Source organism: Fusarium tjaetaba (assembly GCF_013396195.1).
Source record: "Fusarium tjaetaba strain NRRL 66243 chromosome Unknown NRRL66243_c0000030, whole genome shotgun sequence".
Taxonomy (NCBI): domain Eukaryota; kingdom Fungi; phylum Ascomycota; class Sordariomycetes; order Hypocreales; family Nectriaceae; genus Fusarium; species Fusarium tjaetaba.
In genome coordinates, this window is record NW_023501226.1 from 449872 (window position 1) to 467345 (window position 17474).

The 17474-nt window shown below is 48.3% G+C and overlaps 6 protein-coding genes across 6 annotated transcripts; 3 read left to right on the forward strand and 3 right to left on the reverse strand.

The window, feature by feature from the left end:
* Positions 1-141: 141 nt before the first annotated feature.
* On the forward strand, positions 142-2362 carry FTJAE_1721 (C6 transcription factor; the record flags this gene model as incomplete). The annotated part of the gene is made up of 4 exons (XM_037347840.1): positions 142-497; positions 547-574; positions 625-1083; positions 1133-2362. The coding sequence occupies 4 exons, from the start codon at positions 142-144 to the stop codon at positions 2360-2362; spliced, it is 2073 nt and encodes a 690-aa protein (XP_037211288.1).
* Positions 2363-2760: 398 nt separating this feature from the next.
* On the reverse strand, positions 2761-4826 carry FTJAE_1722 (uncharacterized protein; the record flags this gene model as incomplete). Its single annotated transcript, XM_037347841.1, has 3 exons — positions 2761-3329; positions 3528-4695; positions 4746-4826. The coding sequence occupies 3 exons, from the start codon at positions 4824-4826 to the stop codon at positions 2761-2763; spliced, it is 1818 nt and encodes a 605-aa protein (XP_037211289.1).
* A 1319-nt stretch (positions 4827-6145) lies between these two features.
* Positions 6146-9472, forward strand: FTJAE_1723 (nonribosomal peptide synthetase; the record flags this gene model as incomplete). Its single annotated transcript, XM_037347842.1, has 3 exons — positions 6146-7157; positions 7209-7284; positions 7357-9472. 3 exons carry the CDS (start codon positions 6146-6148, stop codon positions 9470-9472), a joined length of 3204 nt encoding a protein of 1067 aa, XP_037211290.1.
* Positions 9473-9556: 84 nt separating this feature from the next.
* FTJAE_1724 (SDR family) lies at positions 9557-10514 on the reverse strand (the record flags this gene model as incomplete). The annotated part of the gene is made up of 2 exons (XM_037347843.1): positions 9557-10148; positions 10195-10514. 2 exons carry the CDS (start codon positions 10512-10514, stop codon positions 9557-9559), a joined length of 912 nt encoding a protein of 303 aa, XP_037211291.1.
* Positions 10515-13202: 2688 nt separating this feature from the next.
* On the forward strand, positions 13203-15342 carry FTJAE_1725 (sodium-dependent serotonin transporter; the record flags this gene model as incomplete). The annotated part of the gene is made up of 2 exons (XM_037347844.1): positions 13203-14801; positions 14854-15342. 2 exons carry the CDS (start codon positions 13203-13205, stop codon positions 15340-15342), a joined length of 2088 nt encoding a protein of 695 aa, XP_037211292.1.
* Positions 15343-15727: 385 nt separating this feature from the next.
* FTJAE_1726 (membrane dipeptidase) lies at positions 15728-17119 on the reverse strand (the record flags this gene model as incomplete). Its single annotated transcript, XM_037347845.1, has 4 exons — positions 15728-16353; positions 16399-16519; positions 16570-16862; positions 16915-17119. The coding sequence occupies 4 exons, from the start codon at positions 17117-17119 to the stop codon at positions 15728-15730; spliced, it is 1245 nt and encodes a 414-aa protein (XP_037211293.1).
* Between the last annotated feature and the right edge of the window lie 355 nt (positions 17120-17474).

Genomic DNA, 17474 nt, shown 5'->3' on the forward strand with positions numbered 1-17474 from the left:
ACCCCGACACATTCCTCTGATACGAAAAGTCTCGACGCCCAACTTGACACCTGCATATTAAATCCACCTCCCTCTCCCAAAGGGAATCCGACTCTTATACGAAAACAATATTCCTCGGGTTTCCAAAGTCCCGAAGTCACCATGTCCACCCCAGACTCATCCAAGCCCAAGCCCCATCGGGTCCTCGCTTGCGTCCTCTGCCAACAGCGCAAAGTGAAATGCGACCGCACGTTTCCCTGCTCGAATTGCGTCAAACATGGCGTTCAGTGCGTTCCAGCGACTCAGCCCAGGCAACGAAGACGAAGATTTCCTGAGCGTGAGTTGTTGGATAGGTTGAGGAGGTATGAGGCGTTGATGAAGCAGAATAATGTCAAGTTTGATCCGCTTCATGAAGATAATGGGACCGAGAAGAGTTCGCCGAATGACTATCACTCTGACAGGGATCATGGTGATGAGGATGATTCCCAGGTTAGATCTGACGGTGTTGCTGAGGTCAAGTGAGTTAAAGCTATTATTAACCCGGTGAGTTCGAGCTGACGAGTACAGGAACATTTGGCACGCAATGCGCCAAGGGGTAAGGGTATAATGACACCTGAGTTTGAAGAAAAGGCTGACACGACCTAGTATCAAGATCCTAACGATAGGTTCTTCGAAACAGCATTCAGCCACGCGCAAGATCAATCCTTCAACAATGATGAACACATGCTTTTCGGCTCCCGCCAAACAGCCGTCGAGCTCGACACACTTCATCCAGAACCCGCTCAACTCTTTCGGCTCTGGCAGGTATACCTTGATAATGTCAACCCTCTCCTAAAAGTGACACATACACCGACTCTGCAAGGTCACATCGTCGAAGCTGCGTCGAACCTCAAAGAAATTCCTTCGACTCTTGAAGCTCTCATGTTTGGTATCTACTGTATGGCTATACTGAGTCTTACTTCTGAGGAGTGTGAGACCATGTTTAAGCAGACCAAGGAAGAGCTGTCGACGAGATTTCAGTTTGGTTGTCAGCAGGCGTTGTTGAACAGCAATTTCCTCCGTACCGGTAGTCGAGAGTGCTTGACTGCACTATTCCTCTATCTCGTAACCCACCCACTTGCACCACCTCTCAACACATCGCTAACTATTCTAGGTGTCCGTCCGCTCAGCCAGCCACCCAAAATCCATCTCAGCCATGCTCGCCGTCGCAATGCGCATCGCTCAAAGAATGGGTCTCCAGAGCGAAAACGTCAACGCCAGAAGCAGCGTTCTCGAAGCAGAAATGCGCCGCAGACTCTGGTGGTCTTTGGTCCTCTTCGACTCCCGAGTTAGCGCCTTGGGAGATCATAAACCAACGAGTCTAGCCCCAGGGTGGGATTGCGCTTTGCCCATGAACGTCAGTGATTCTGAACTTCGGGAGGAAACTAAAAATCCGCCCAAGGTCCAAGAGCAAGCTACCGAGGCTATTTTTACTGTTGTGAGAAGTGAGCTTGGAGAGTATATACGGAATAGTCCGTTTTACATCGCGTTTACGAATCCGTTGATGAAGCCGTTGGCAAAGAAGCTGCCAGAAGGTGGAGATGTTGCTTTGGAGAGGATGATAGAGGAAAAGTATCTCAAGTTCTGTGATGCTGATAACCGTCTACACTACATGACCCTTTGGACAGCGAGGGCTAGTATCGCAACATGCCGCCTCATGAACGACTTCCTCGTCTATCTCGAAACTTCAGCTACATACAACCAAGCGAATCATGAAGCTGCAGTCTCCTACGCCATTGATTGGCTAGAATGCGACGCAAAGCTCTCAAGTTCGCCTCTAACGAAAGGCTTCCGTTGGTTTCTACAGCTTTACTTCCCTTTTCCAGCCTATATACGAATTATCCAGCACCTGAAGACCCAGCCATTCAGCAGCATTGCGGAAAGGGGATGGAAAGTAATGAAGGAAAATTACGAAGCTCGGTATGAGGGAGCAGACGGCGACAGATGGCACCCCATTTTCAAACCATTTGCGAATATTGTTCTGTATGCTTGGGATACGGTCAAGAAAGCTTATGATCAAGCTGAAAGGGAGATTGAAACACCAGAGCTGGTGGACTTTATCAACGAAAAGACAGCGGATATGTCCTTGGATGGGAATGAACCAACTGGTTCACAAGCTCAGGGTAATACTGGTATGGAAATGGATGGTGTTCAGCTTCAGATGCCGTTTGGCTTTGGCGACCCGGGTGTGTTTTTCAACCTGGGTGCACAGCCTGGCTTTGACCCTGTCAGTTCGGCACCGTATATGGCGGGGGGAGCGCCGTTAACGGTGAGTATGAATCAGCTTAACTGGAGTTCGATGAATTGGGGGATGGCTGGTATGGGTGACAATGGAAACTGGTAAAGGTTCGGCGAGGTTTGTAAGTAAGTACTTCACCATGAAAGAACAGATACGAACGACGGAAGATGGCAGTGTCGCTGGTAGACGTGCCGCAAACGGGATATTGAGTTATGTGGTACGCACAAAAGAGACACATAAGAGAGAGTTCAAGCAGCCATGGTTCTAAACTACAAGGGGTGCTCGCGAGGCTCCTTGCACACAAGGGGAGCGTAGGAATACTTGAGGCGAGACGACTCAGTTATAGTAGCCCTAGCTTCTCGAAAGTTATGTAGCCCATAGGGGATTAGATAGGAAGATGGTGGAGCGCCTTGAGATATAAGAATATGGTACCTGTTTCTGGAAGCATAGCTACGCTTTGATATGATACTTGAATCCACTGATGGCTGAAGAGCGACCCCTTTTCACGCTTCTTGCTCACCTGCCTCCTCTAAATTCTCTCCAGCATCTCCGGCCGCCTGCCCTATTACCATCCTCTCAGCGTGGCTTCCCAATTGTTGGTCAGATAAGTGAAATGTGCAACCGAGATGATCGAGGATCGTGGGGCATGATCTCATCTCCGATTGAATAACCAATAGACCTATCAGCCTGCGAGCGGCAAGGACAGATAGAAGCACGATCAATGTAATATTGATATTGGCTATGCCATAAGCCATCGAAAAGCCGAGTAGAGTTGAGATGGTAAACATGACTGCTGCATGAACCGCAACACCCATCTGGAGACTCGGTGCGCTGGTCAAATCGCCTCCATTTACCCAAGTGTAAAGCTCCGGGTATCCGATATCCTTAGACCGCTTTTTGAGGATATCTTGTACGGCCTGGATACTTGCAATGTCTATCTCTGCGGGCATGTTTTGTCTCTGCGCAGGGGATTGACCTCTTGACTGTGACTGTGTGCTCCTAGTAACTCGCATGTCGGAATTCGCTTCACCAACATTAGCTTTCTCAATAGCCTTAAGCTTCTGCTTATAATCTAGACCCATTGTCAGAGAGTACCCAGGAAGAGAGTGATAAGTACACGTTACCAGCGTGGCTCTCCATAGCCGCAAATATCGGGAGTGCAAGCAGCGTTAATGGCACAACTTGGCCGAATCCCACTTGTTAGGATTGCCTGATATGCCTGTTGTTGCAGCGCGTGAAGTAAAAATGGTCACAATCCCGTAGACGTTACCTGACCAGAGCCAACATAATCTCCAGGCGAAAGATCCGCGACATTGGTGGAATGCCCATGTTTCAGCGGTCGATCTGACAAGGAGTCTAAGCTTTCTTGTTGATACTGTATTCGACGTCAAGATTGTGAAAGCTTTGAGCTTCAGCCATTTGTTCAGGAGTGGCTCCCTCTTGTACTCTTTGATTTCTTCCAGCAGTTCTTTGAGTCGAGTATTTTCGGCCCTTGGCTTCAACAGAATGGATCTTTGATGTTGATAGTCCGTCTCGTTGTCTGTCGTCATCTCTATGTTACTACCTGAGATCAGCTGCAAAATGGAAACGATCGCCTGACTTTCGAATTCTATATCGGTAAAATCTCGATGGTTCTCTGGGTTAGCTTGGTCTTCTAACCTCATCAGCCTTTGAAGTTCGATACCCTCATCGTCTGGGAGTTGCCGAGGATAGAGGTCTGATCGATTCTGTCGTGTAACAGGGGGCTGACCCCTGGAACATGGTCCATTAGTGTTGTCATCTAGTGGCTGATCGCGATACAATAGCTGAACAATCTCATACGTGGCATAAAGCACAGCTAGTGGAACAAATATCTGCACGATGAAGTCGATATAGTCCATCACTACCATGTCATCACTCATCCGATAGTCCCGAAGGGTGCAAATAAAGTAGACGTGAGTCTCCATATTCCAGGTATATGATAGTTGAACAACGAGCAGAAAGACGAGCATCCCTGAGCCGGCGACCATGGCGAGGACACGAATAAGCTTGGCGGAGCTATGGTCTTTGATTCGGTCTATATAGAACGGGAAACTACCTAAATGAACGGTTGATGCGAGACATCCTAAGGCGATCACAATGTTGGTGGAATAAATGGTGATGTCGTCGTGAATAATGAGAGCTGCAATAAGGATCGAGGCCTGAGAGACAAGTATTTGATCACTTATAGCAATCATGAAAGACATGAAGGCATGAGTTTGCTCGGTTCTGCTTTCGACAACCTTTGTGCGTTTGGTCTTGGGGAACTTGGCCCTCAGTCGGCGGTAAGTCCGACGCGCCCCAGCCGCGATTACGGCGTCTCCAGAGTTGAGAAGACACTCGGGTACTGAAAGCGTAAGAAAAGCGAGAATTAGAGTAGCTAATGCTATCAACGACGTGATGAGGAAAGCAGCTAGTACCTGATTCCGGTTAGTTGGCGCATGTGCTTAATGACTGGGGATTCACTTACTCCCGGCCCAGCGATATCAGCATCAAATTCGACCTCCTCATCAGAAACAAGTCTTCTAAGCTTTGATGGAGAACAGTCCATTCTCGGAGGATCTCGTTTGAGAATGGCGAAGCCAACTTTTGGTACACGTACAAAAGTTAAGCAGAGGCAAGGTTGAAGAGAGAAAAATAAGGCGGGAAGACAACAGAAATAGTTCAATAGTAATGCCTCAGCTTCAATCCTTGATTCTATAAATAAAAAAATGCTTCAAGTGATTGGGCCGTCCAATGGCCAATTTTCAGCCGCAAGCCTCATGTCGGGTTACACCAATAATCAATCATCCCTGATTGGACTTGAGGGTTGAAAAGCTGACAAAAGTGCAAAGTACGGCGCTATAGAGATATTTATTGAGCAGTTTCTCTGTCCTTATCTAAATGCGACTTTACTTTTGAGGCGGTCCTAATATATTAAAGTTCACAAAATAGAGTTAAGCTCCAGATACAGTTTGATGCAACATATAATTCCCATAGCGAATACTACCATACAAACCCCTCAATACTTCAGTTTAAAATACAAAATGCATTTCATAAACAGAAGTATACAGGCGACTTACAATTTAGCCAACAGCAAATGTCAATGACTCGTCATTTCGATGCCGATATGATGAAGTGGGCCACGACACCCACTTGTCCGTTTGGATAGCTTCAAAACACGGCCAAGACGTAATGATCTGCATTCTTCCCTTTGAGTCGGCTTCTGTGACTACCGACGCGACGGTCTGTCTCCATCTCGGCTGTTGTATACCACCGATACCCCGATTTGGTGCTGAAGATCTACACGGAGAAGGGTCCGAGCGAGATGAAATTCAAGGAAACTGACTAGACTAAGAACACATCGAGACTGACTGGGAATTATGGAGCTTTCACCCTTTTGATGGACTAATATCTGTCAAAAGTACGTATTTAGTTACGAAACACAGCGGGAATAACACGGTTAACGAGTCTCGTTATCTCGTTGAGGGATATACGAAACTGATATCTGTCGGTATGCAGCCTTTCTCGTACAATTCTCGGAGAAGATGGCCTAAATAGTTACCCTTGTACGGCTGAATCGGCACTCAGTGGGCTAAATGTAGATCCCCAATCTCCGTGTGGCAGCAAATGCCGTCCGTGGAAAATCCGCGCGAGTTGGATGCCGCTATTTTAGCCACCATCCACGGCCCGATACGCTAAGGAGCGGAATGGAGGCGATGGAAGACGTATATCCGTACGAGAAATATTCCTCCGATATTTATATCCAGACATTGTGCCGTCAAGTGGTTGGAGAATTAGTCTACTCATAGAATATCAAGCAACCGACTTCAACAACACTCTGACACAATTACTATCAACTATTCTCTTTTATCATTATTATTATTCAAAATGGCTATGCGAGCTGATATCGAACACTACGATGCCCCAGTTTCCGGTGGTGCGTCAAACAAAGCAAATAATGCCATCGAGAAAAGTCCCATCAACACCGAGTCGAACGTCAAGCATCATGTCTTGATCGACCTCGTCCACAAGATTGCCACAAACGATCCTGATAGAGTTTTCAGCTACACTCCGTCATCTTCAGATCCTAAAGATGGTTGGAAGCCAGTGACTCACCTTCACCTCGCAAATGCCGTCGACTACCTTGCCCACGACATCTCCAAGACCGTTATTAAATCCTCAAACGACGAGGTTCCAACCGTGGCATACATCGGCCCCAATGACCTTCGATACACAGCCATTCTTCTGGCTTGTGTTAAAGCCGGTTGCAAAGCCCTCTTCATCTCGCCACGAAACACCCCCGCTGTTCAGATCTCCCTTTTCGAAGCTACAAACTGTCGATACTTATACACAACCGAGTCGTTCAAGTTGGCTTTGCAGCCCTGCCTCGATAAACGAGCAATGAAAGTTGCCATAATAGAGAGTATCAATCATCTCTTGTCAGTGGCTCCCAAGCCCTTTCCCTACAGTCGAACTGTCGAACAGGCGCGATGGGACCCCCTTGTTGTTCTTCACACAAGCGGCTCAACTGGAATCCCCAAGCCAGTCTTTTTGAAACAAGGTATCCTGTACGCCTTGGAAGATTATCTCGCCCTACCTAAATTTCATGGGTCTCCGTATCCCTTCAATGAATGGGTCGAACGGGCGAGCAAGATCTTCATGGGGATGCCCATGTATCATGCCGCAGGAACATATCTCCCTCTAACATTCATATACACTGGTCTCTCTGCAGTTATGCCGTTTCCCAACCAACCTTTGAACGTTGATACAGCTATGGACTACTTGAAGCATAGTGGTGCTGATGGCGCAATGCTGCCCCCTTCTGTGATAGATGAACTGGCAGCTTCTGAGGAAGGCAAGCAGGCTTTGGCCAAGCTCAAACTCCTTATTACTGGCGGAGGTAAGTCAACACAGCCTCAACTACCTGCTGATGGTGTTTAACTCTGTATAGGGAGCCTGTCAACTGAAGCCGGGAACATGCTGGCGGATAGGGGTGTCATCTTGAGGAACATAATTTCATCAACTGAGTAAGTATTCTCTCCACCACGAATTTGCGTGTAAGCTAACGGACCGAGGCTATTCCCTTTGGCACCTTATAGTCCCCAAGACCCAAAGCTGTGGCGATACTTCATCTTTAACTCTGAAGTCATGGGTATTGACTGGCAACGCCATGACTCGAACGAGTATGAGCTTGTTGTCCGTCGCAAGGCATCGGATCCTGGCAACCAAGGTTGTTTCTACAATTTCCCCGAATTATCCGAATGGCGTACCAACGACATCTTTGAACCTCACCCAACGCTCAAGGATCACTGGCTTTACAAAGGTCGGGCTGACGATATCATTGTTTTCTCCAATGGTGAGAAGCTGAATCCAGTCACCATCGAGGGTATCGTCTCGGACCACCCTCTCGTCAAATCATCCCTTGTCGTTGGTCAGGGAATGTTTCAGGCAGCTCTCATCATTGAGCCAGTCATGGAGGCCCAACCGAAGGACGAGACTGAGGCAAAGGCTCTGCTGGATAAGATTTGGCCCACGGTCGAGAAAGCCAACGCTGAGACTGTTGCTCACGGACGGATTGCTGCTAACTTTGTCGCTTTTGCTGACCCTGCTTTGCCCTTCCCTCGCGCTGACAAGGGGACTGTACAGCGTAGTAAGGCTGTCAACCTGTACGCCGACTTCATTTCGGTTTTGTACGAAAAGGCTGAGATGCTTGAAGATGGTCCATCTGTCACCCTTGACTTTAGTGACGACGACGCTTTGACGGAATCTATCATCAATCTTTTTGTTACCAAGCTTGGAGTTGAGAAGCTCGAACCGGATACGGACTTCTTCTCCGTCGGTGTTGACTCTTTGCAAGTCATGACTGCGACAAACTTGTTGCGTGGTGCTTTGCACAGAGCTAGCGTTGAGACGTCGACAATCACACCTCGAGTCATCTATCGCAACCCTACGGCAAAGGTGCTGGCTGAGTATATCCAGTCCTTGCGAAGTGGAGCCAACGACGACGACGAAGAGACGCAGGAGATCAACCAGATCAAGGCACAGGTCGCAAAGTATACCAGGAACCTCCCTGCGCCTAGGACTGGAAAGCAGGCACCCCTGGACGACAGTCAAACAGTCATCGTCACCGGTACAACAGGTTCTTTGGGCGCTTACATGCTTGATCAGCTCTGTCGTTTGTCGTCCGTCAAGAAGATCATCGCTCTCAACAGGAGTGACGATGGCGGCGTATCTCGACAACCTTCGATCAACGAGTTCCGTGGCTTGACAACAGACCTCTCCAAAGTCGAGTTTCTCCACGCCGATCTATCACTTCCCGACCTTGGCTTGGGCCAGTCCAAGTACCATTCTCTTCTTGCTGATGTCGATCGTGTTATTCACAACGCCTGGCCTGTGAACTTCAAGTTCACCATGTCTTCGTTTGAGAGCCACGTTCGAGGTGTACGACACCTCGTTGATTTCTCTTCTGCAGCTTCCAAGAACGTACCTATCATCTTCATTTCGTCCATTGGCACTGTCGATAGATGGTCTTCACCTGATGCTGTGCCTGAGGAGGCATTGCATGACCTGACTTTGCCTAGTATGGCTTATGGACGATCAAAGCTCGCTGCAAGCCTCATACTCGACGCAGCTGCGGAGGAGTCTGGCATCCCTGCCGCTTCGGTTAGAGTTGGACAGATTGCGGGTTCGAGAGGAGAGAGGGGCCTGTGGAACCGTCAAGAGATGATTCCAAGTATGATCGCAAGCTCAGTCTATCTTGGAGTCTTACCTGACCATCTCGGCGGACAACATGAGATTGCCTGGACGCCCATTGAGGACATTGCAGGGCTTATTCTCGATGTTGCGGGCATCACTGTCCAGAAGTCTATCTCTGAGATCTCTGGATACTTCCATGGCGTCAACCCTGCTACAACCAGTTGGTCCGACATCGCTCCGGCAGTTAAAGACTTTTACGGTGACAGGATGAAGTTGGTAAGTGCTGAAGAATGGGTTGAGAAGTTAGAAGCGAGCTCGAAAGAGGAGAGTGTGGACTTTGATAAGAACCCCGGCGTCAAGCTTCTGGATACTTATCGTGAACTGTTTGCGGTGGGACAAGGTCTTCAGGCGGCTAAGTACGATATGAAGAGAACCAAGAGCCATAGTCCGACTATGATGGAGCTGGGGCCAGTTACGCCCGAGCTGATGAAGAACTGGTGTCGCCAATGGGGATTTTAGTTATTGGATGGTAACATTTCTATGAGGACACTCGTAAGCTAGCTACTCTATCATATTTGCAAATATCCACGTTGTTCTTTGGTTCTATTTCCACGCTTCCCAGACATCCCTAACAGTAACAGGCTTGATATTTGGAAACTTGCCTACCAAATCATCAATTCCCTGTATATCATTTGAACCCGTAGCCATTCCGATTCCCGACAAGGCCAGCATCGCCTTCATACCACCATGCATCTCCTCTGGCAACGCCTTCTTCATACTCGGCGTGAGATCATTCTCACCCTTCTTCAGCTGCTCCACAGAGAAATATTTAACGTCAAACTTGACGCCCTTGACCTCCTCAGCCAGCTTAACCGCTTCATTGAGCGTCATTCGGTTTGGGGTGATGGTGTATCTGCGCTTCCAATTCGGGATGTCGAGAAGAGCGACGGTATGCTTTGCTGCATCTGTAGAGTGGGTAAAGGTGGCAGGAGTGTTTCCGTCTCCAGGAATCACGGCTGCGTTGTTTTCGGGGTCGATGAGTATGTTTGCGGCGCGGATATGGGTCGGGATTCGCGGCGCGGCCCAGTAATCTAGGAATAAGCCAATTGAGACAAGGGAGAACTCGAGGTTGGTCTTCTCAAGGGCATCTACTGCTTTAAGCTTCCAATGATAAGAAGGGACGTGGGCGATGTTGCTAGTAAGTCGTTAGCCATGTCGTAAAGATCAAGCTTGATACTTACTCTTTGGTGTAGACCATCCCAAATTCACTCGGCAAGAATCGCTTAGTGCATTTCGATCGATCCGCCGCTTCGATGAGATTCAGCTGAGCTTGTCCGCTATCATCACTATCGATTGGAAGCATTGATATAACCGTGTCAACCTGCTCAGACTCAAGAAGCGAGGTCAAAACATCAATATCATAGTAGTCGACAGCTCGTGTTTCCGGTCCAGTAGCCTTTCGCGATAAGACGATGTAATCGTGAGTCTCGGCTACCTCGAGGGCATCGACCATTGTCCGGCCCAAACCGGACGAACCACCAGCGACAGCGACTTTGCCCATTTTAAAGCGTTTCGATTGATACGATAATATTATTGTGCATGAAATACGACTTATATATGCAAGGCTGCTGCGGAGCTGAATGTGCGGAGCGGAGTTTCGGTCACGGAGTTAAAGTTTATAGCCCGCCCTGCATTAGTTGAAGTATAAATGGGGCACTAGGCCCTTATTTCCGTATTATTATTCGTATTTGACTAGACGTTGGGATATTATCTAGATTTCGAGGGAGCGGCTTGCTGATCACCGGTAAGGCTCGCCATGGTCTCCAGTGCTTATATGCGGTAGGGGACGTGATAAAGTTCATCTCAGGCAGAAATTAGATTAGACTACGTTGATGAAGCGACAGATATTAACTGAGTCTTTTCATGGGTATCGATCGCGCAGTGAATCCCGGTAGATTACGTAGATTACACTATTGCATATCTGCAGGTGGTCTATCAGTCTATCTACCTATCGACTGGTTAACTTCCGCCAATTTTGACTTTGCCAGAGTCATCAGACAGCAAAGCTTCCAAACTTACTCTCGGAATGCCTTTGGTCCTGAGGCTTCAGCATTAAGCTCTCTGTGCTGAGTTAAGCTTCCATCCACAATCCTGACGGCCAATAGAAAATCTGGCAGAACTTAGATAATATCTAAGGTTCCTGACCACCTGATGTGGTATAAAGTTCGCAAAATGGAAACCTTGATTATGACTCTTTAACATGGCTTGAAGTTATATAAGATGGTGTCTCCAATCTTCCTCCTGCGGCAACTGGGGCTGATCATATAAAAATTGTTTCTGCCAGTCAATCAAAGCTCAACCTCTCCCTCACATCACCTTTCGTCATATCAACTTCGTCAACCACGATACGAACAGCTTTCCACCACGAACGATCCCACGATGCTCTCTGTCATAATACCTCGCCTGCTGAGCAAAGCTCCATGTGCGATTCCACTACGGCAGCAAACCCACCGACTCAACAATAGAATGTCGCCTGCATACAGATTCCAACAGACACAGCGATATTATTCGCCACGCCGGCAAACTCGTCACGAAGAAAGCCGTAAACAACAATCTTCGGGGCTGTATGACCGGGTGGTAAGCCACTTCAAGAGGAACGAGCGTAAGTCAAGCAGAATCTTGGAACCATTATACAGCTAACGGTTGCTAGCGAGGTATGAAAACTTCTTTATAGGCATATCAGTATTTGGTGCGGTTTGGCAGTGTATATATGGTCCTGAGCCTCCCAAACCTAAGGATTCATGCCCAAAGACTAACATGGCTACCTTTGGATATATCAACCAGATTCCTGGATTCTGGTAGTCACGAGATGGGTGAACTCTAAGAATCCTTATCTCCACACTTGGCTATTCACCGTCTCCTCTCTTGATGTTTCTATGCAGCATTTGCGACACTCGCATACTTCAAACACGATTCTTTTAGAAGCTTATTGAATTACGAGGATCATTGTCTAGAAGCATAGCAAATGGACAAACCGTCATGTCTAAGAGTTATTCCTCTATATAGATCTACAACCTTCCCCTCTTACATACTACCAAACCAATCATCATGAACGCGAACAAGCATGCTCGCATGTGGTGAAACTTGATGTCTCCTCCGCAAGGCTGAAAGCTTAGCTTCTAACCTCACGTATTCCATCAATGCAGGAACTGGATTATCAGGCAAAAACTGTTCCACTTCTTTTCTTCCAATGTTCGTTTACGCTTACGTTTCTTCCTTACTCATGCACGGGGTTACATCAGTGTCACGTCTCCCCCAGTCATGCCAAGCGAATATACTTGGCGCAAAACATGACTGCTCACACCATCGGCCAACTGACCTTCCCTTCCAGAAAGGATGATCTAGGGGTTACAATACGATGAACACGAACAATAAGGACCAACCCTTCCTGTCTTTCGCCCCCAAAGCTACTAATAGCTGGGTGAGTGATCATTTTGACCGCTTTCAACCGACAGACTTCTATCTGATTAGCATCTTGGCAGTGACCGATATGTCGTAATCCATTTTTTAAGCATAAGCGGACAGCTTATCTGTGTTTGCTATCAGCCAAGAAACAGCCAAGACATCTTAATCCAAAACCCCAACATGGCCTGAATCTCCAAAAGCCAAGACCTATGTACTCTGATCACAAGAAAAAGGGGGCGACTCGGATACCAACGGCAAACGGGGAAACGGAAATAACCCCAAGACGCTACAAACCCAAAAACCAAGGCGCTATGAACGACACTGACAAAAGCACCTGCTGAATGCAGAGTCCGTCGATAAGCACTACCCCAGATAACAGCATTGGCATTTTGCCTTGGCTCTGGCACGTGAGGCGTGGAATGTTGGTCCTTTCTGGCCTTCCTGTTATGTCGCTTGGCGGGAGATATCACGAGATGGGGTATCGCATTGGCACGCGCTGCGGATTGGAGATGTTGGTGCTTGGCGGTCATATAAAGTGGTTCGTCTGCGCCAAGATCGTGGGCAATTGGTCTGAGGCAAACAAGCTGAGATGTCTTGGCTGCACTGGGGAAATCCAATTATGAACGTGTTGTTAATCGGACGCGTCTCGGCGAGATATTGGGTTTGGGGTATATATCGAGGGGATGCGATCGACCTTGTGGGGAGGTCGATCACCTTTGTTCTTCTCACTTTTACCTCATTTCCTCATTCTTAGTGAATAGTTCGTTGTTGTGAACCGTTCATCATGGCTGTCGCCGAAAAGGGCCAGAAGCCAGGCATGGCCAAGAGAATCTTTCTCATGCTCGCACCAGACTCAGCAAAAGACGATGACGGTCGCGATAACTTCAACTCGCGGTCTCAATTCGTCCTCTGCGCCATGGGCGGTGCCGTCGGTCTGGGAAATCTACTGCGCTTCCCCTCTGTCGTCTTCAACAACTACGGTCTGCAGTTTTTCATCCCCTACGCCGTCGCGCTCTTTCTCATCGGTATTCCCATCCTCATTCTCGAGATCACCCTCGGTCAGGCCTATCGCGGCGGTTGTGTCATCGCCTGGAATAATGTGAACCATCGCGCCAAGGGTATTGGTCTGAGCATGGTGTTCAATGGCTTTAGTGTCGTTGGGTACTACGTTCCCATTCTGGCGTGGGCTATGACTTATTTCAGGATGTCGTTTCAGAGTCCGCTGCCTTGGGCTGGGGAGGATACTGAGGACTTCTTCAGCAACAGGGTTGTTCGCAACATTCCTGCTACGGGTGGTGCTGATGACGGCGGTGGTCTGAAGCATTACCCCGGCCGTGGTATCGTTGGTGAGACGTTCGGTTGGTGCATCATGATCTGGTTCGTCGTATGGATGTGTACCTTTAAGGGTGTCGGCCTCACCGGCCGTGTCATCTACATCACCATGGCCCTTCCCCTCATCATGATTGGCATTCTCGCCATCCGATCCCTCTCCCTTCCCAACGCCTCCGATGGCTTTAAACTCTATGTTGGCATGTGGCGAAGCGAGTCTCTGGAGGGTCCTCGCGTATGGCAAGATGCCTTTGGACAGATGTTCTTCTCCATTGGTGTCGGTTTCGGCTATTTCACCTCGTACGCGTCATACAACAACAAGTTCGCCAACGCTGTCCAAGATGCCTTCATCATTGCTCTCAGCAACTCTGCCATCGAAATCATCTCAGCTTTGGCTGTCATGGGCGTCGTTGGCTACCTTGGCATCAACCCTGGTGATGTCGATCCCCTCTCTACCTTCAGCTCCGGCTTCTTCTACTATCCCCGGGCTCTGGCTGAGATGCCCGGATCCAACTTTTTCTCTGCCCTCTTCTTCATCACCCTGGTCCTTCTTGGACTTACCTGTGTGTTTGCCCTCGCCGAGGTTCTTGTCACTCTCCTCTGTGATACCAATATGGGCCAGCGCATCCCTCGATGGATCATCTCTACCTCCGTCATCGTCCTCGGTGCCCTGACCTCACTCATCTACAGCAGTGAGTTCGGCTTCAGTGTCCTCGATGCCGTTGATGCTTTCGTCAACGATGTCGCTCTCTTTATCACTGTCTTCTCCGAGACTTACATGGCTTGTACGCTCTACCGATGGAAGGACCCTGTTGATCAAATCGGCGCTATCAGCTACTTTGTCTTCAACGGTGGCTATATCGTCTCGATTTTCCTCGGTCTCCTGATTGGTCACCTCGTAAGTGCTCCAGCCGGAGCTGGCGTTGGCTTTGGCGTCTTCATCGGCTGCTGCATCTTCACTTCCTTCTTTGGCAAGAGCCCATCGATCCCTGCTCCCCGATTCTGGGGAAATAATGCTATCCTCAGCCGTTTCTGGTATGCGGCTTTCTACTCGGTACGTATCTTCCCCAGCATTAGTCGCCTGATTGACCCTAACCTCATATCAGGGCAACCAACTCCGTCGCGATCTCAACAATGCTATCCTCGGCGGTCATTCCAACTGGAAGATCCCAGCTGTATGGCCATTTTGTCTCAAGTACATTACAGGCCCAGCCGTCGCTCTCGTCTTCTCCTTTGCCTATCCCAAGTTCCTCAACAACTACTCTGATGATCCTCCTTTTATTTACAGCTTTGTTCTCATGCACATGGTTGTCATCTTCATCATCGGTGCATTCCTCGCCCCTCGCTTCCTCAACATCCTCATCCCATCTCACCGTCTTGACCGTGGTGATGGAAAGTATGATGTTGCTCCTCAGATGACCATCGATAACCGTCCCATCGTTGACAACGGTGGACTTGAGGGTGGCCATAATGACATTGATGCTGCTCACCACAGTGCCAGCGCTGACGGAAACAGTATGGAGGCTGACAAGGGTGTTTTCCAACCGAAGGATGAGTCCAGGAGGCTTGAGACTCCCGTTGAGCCACGACAGTAGAGCTTGGGATTCAGATAGCCATTCTCTCTTTTACCTACTCTCATAAATCATCACTGGGAGATTCTGTATGATTAAAGATCTTTGAGATAGGTTCTCTCGTTGATAGTGACTCATCACTTTCACTCATATAGTTAAACAACTTTCACTTCATCTCTGTCTTCTAAATCTGCTACTTGCCCTAGGGGAGGAAAGAAACTCAGGACCGTAATCCTAAAATACTCAAATACTTAGGTGACTTGGTTTAAATTTAGGGGACGCTTTGTCAAGTTTATTTGAGGACCCTCTTCTAAAATGTTGAATGTTCTTGCTCTTCGAGGCCCCCCTGTGGCCAAACAGAGCTGTAATCTTCTTAGCTCTGATAAGATCTTGTAGTCCTCGCGCTTCCCTATTCTTTAAGGTATAGACCCTCATCCGGTGGAGGCACCCCGTACCAGTCGAGTCCAAGCTTATCCTCAGGATCAGGATCTTCCATTTGATAATACCCATCATATCTCCACCACTTCCTATCCTTAAACACATCCTCCACTGGAAGCACTCCCTCAATCTTCATCTGATCTCTCACTTTCTCGACGCCTGCCCAGACTCTAAGAATATTCTCGCCAATAACCTTTGCCAACTGCTCTTCAGTCGCTCCACGATCAAGGATAGCCTTGAGAAGATGGGGATAGCATTTTACGTCTTCGAGACCTGGGATAACGCTAGCAATACCGTCGAAATCAGATCCAAGACCTACGTGATCCCAGCCAATCCGATTGGCGATGTAAAAGAGATGATCGATGACCATTTCCATCTTGGCATCTCGTCGGCGCGTTGTGACATGCTCTGGGACGAAGGTGACCATGATGATGCCACCATTGGCGGGTACCATGTCGAGGATATGATCGGGGACATTTCTGGGACAGTCGAATACTCCTTTTGCGTTTGAGTGGGAGAACATGACGGGAGCTCTAGACAGATCGAGGACTTGACTCGCGCAAGCCTCAGAAACATGAGATAGATCAACAATCATGCCTGTACGATTAGCTCAGTTCGAAAGCAAGGCGCGAAGTGGCGTACCAAGCCTATTCATCTCCTTGACAGCAGCCCTTCCCAGGTCAGATAGGCCGCCGTGAACTGGACCACCCTTTGAAGTGGAGCTATCCGCGAAAGCATTATTGCAGACATGAGTGAGAGTGCACTGCCAAAGTCAGCATTGTAGCTCAGAAATTTGAACACTGGGGAACTTACATATCTCACTCCAAGCCTGTAGAACGCTCTTATGATACCAATACTATTACCTGCCATATGAAGCCCTTCAATGCCAATAGAGCAAGCGATCTTACCACTGGCGTAAACATCTTTGACTTCTGAAGGACCATTAACTAGTTGGAATGTCTCTGGATATGACTCGACCAAACGAAGAGTTAGATCAATTTGCTCAATGGCATCTCGAGCCATGTCTGAGTACTCCGGTGTGGTGAAGTCTTCTGCTGATCTGAGACAAGGGACACAGACAGACCAGAACTGGCCGCCCACAGCGCCTGAAGCTAGGTTAACAATGGTGTGAGAATGATGGTCGATACGTGTAAGCACCTTGTTTCAGACGAGGAATATCTGTCATTCCACGCTCAAACCCCTCCTCTAGATCGAATTTCTCATTATTGTGTATTTTACCGTGGAAGCAAGCTCTGGGCTGCTGAGTTAAATCATTGTGACCGTCTATGAGAGGGGTCGTAGCCAGAACTCGTTTGACCCTCTCATCGATAGGCAGCAGCTGGTACGGGTGCGTGGACGTCATTTTGCGAATGTACTATGAGAAATGGCAATGTTATATCTTGTATAATCAGTATCTTAATCCTCTTTATCAGTCGACACTCGACAACCTTATACGATCTCGGGAAACAGGATGTAGGTTTGGATGTTTCCCGTGCAGCCGCGGAAAACTTAAGGTAGGTAGTGATCAGACGGCAGATAAGCATACCTATCTGATAAGTCTGACGTTGCATGCCGTGCGCAGGTACCTTCATCCTAAGTGATGAAAAGATTTAGGTAAATTTAGGCCAGCTTTAGCGGATCTTTAGAGTAGTAATTCTGGCACCCCAGCTTACCTCCAGAAGCCCCGCGTTTATCAAGAGCCCACGTCAAATTGGGTC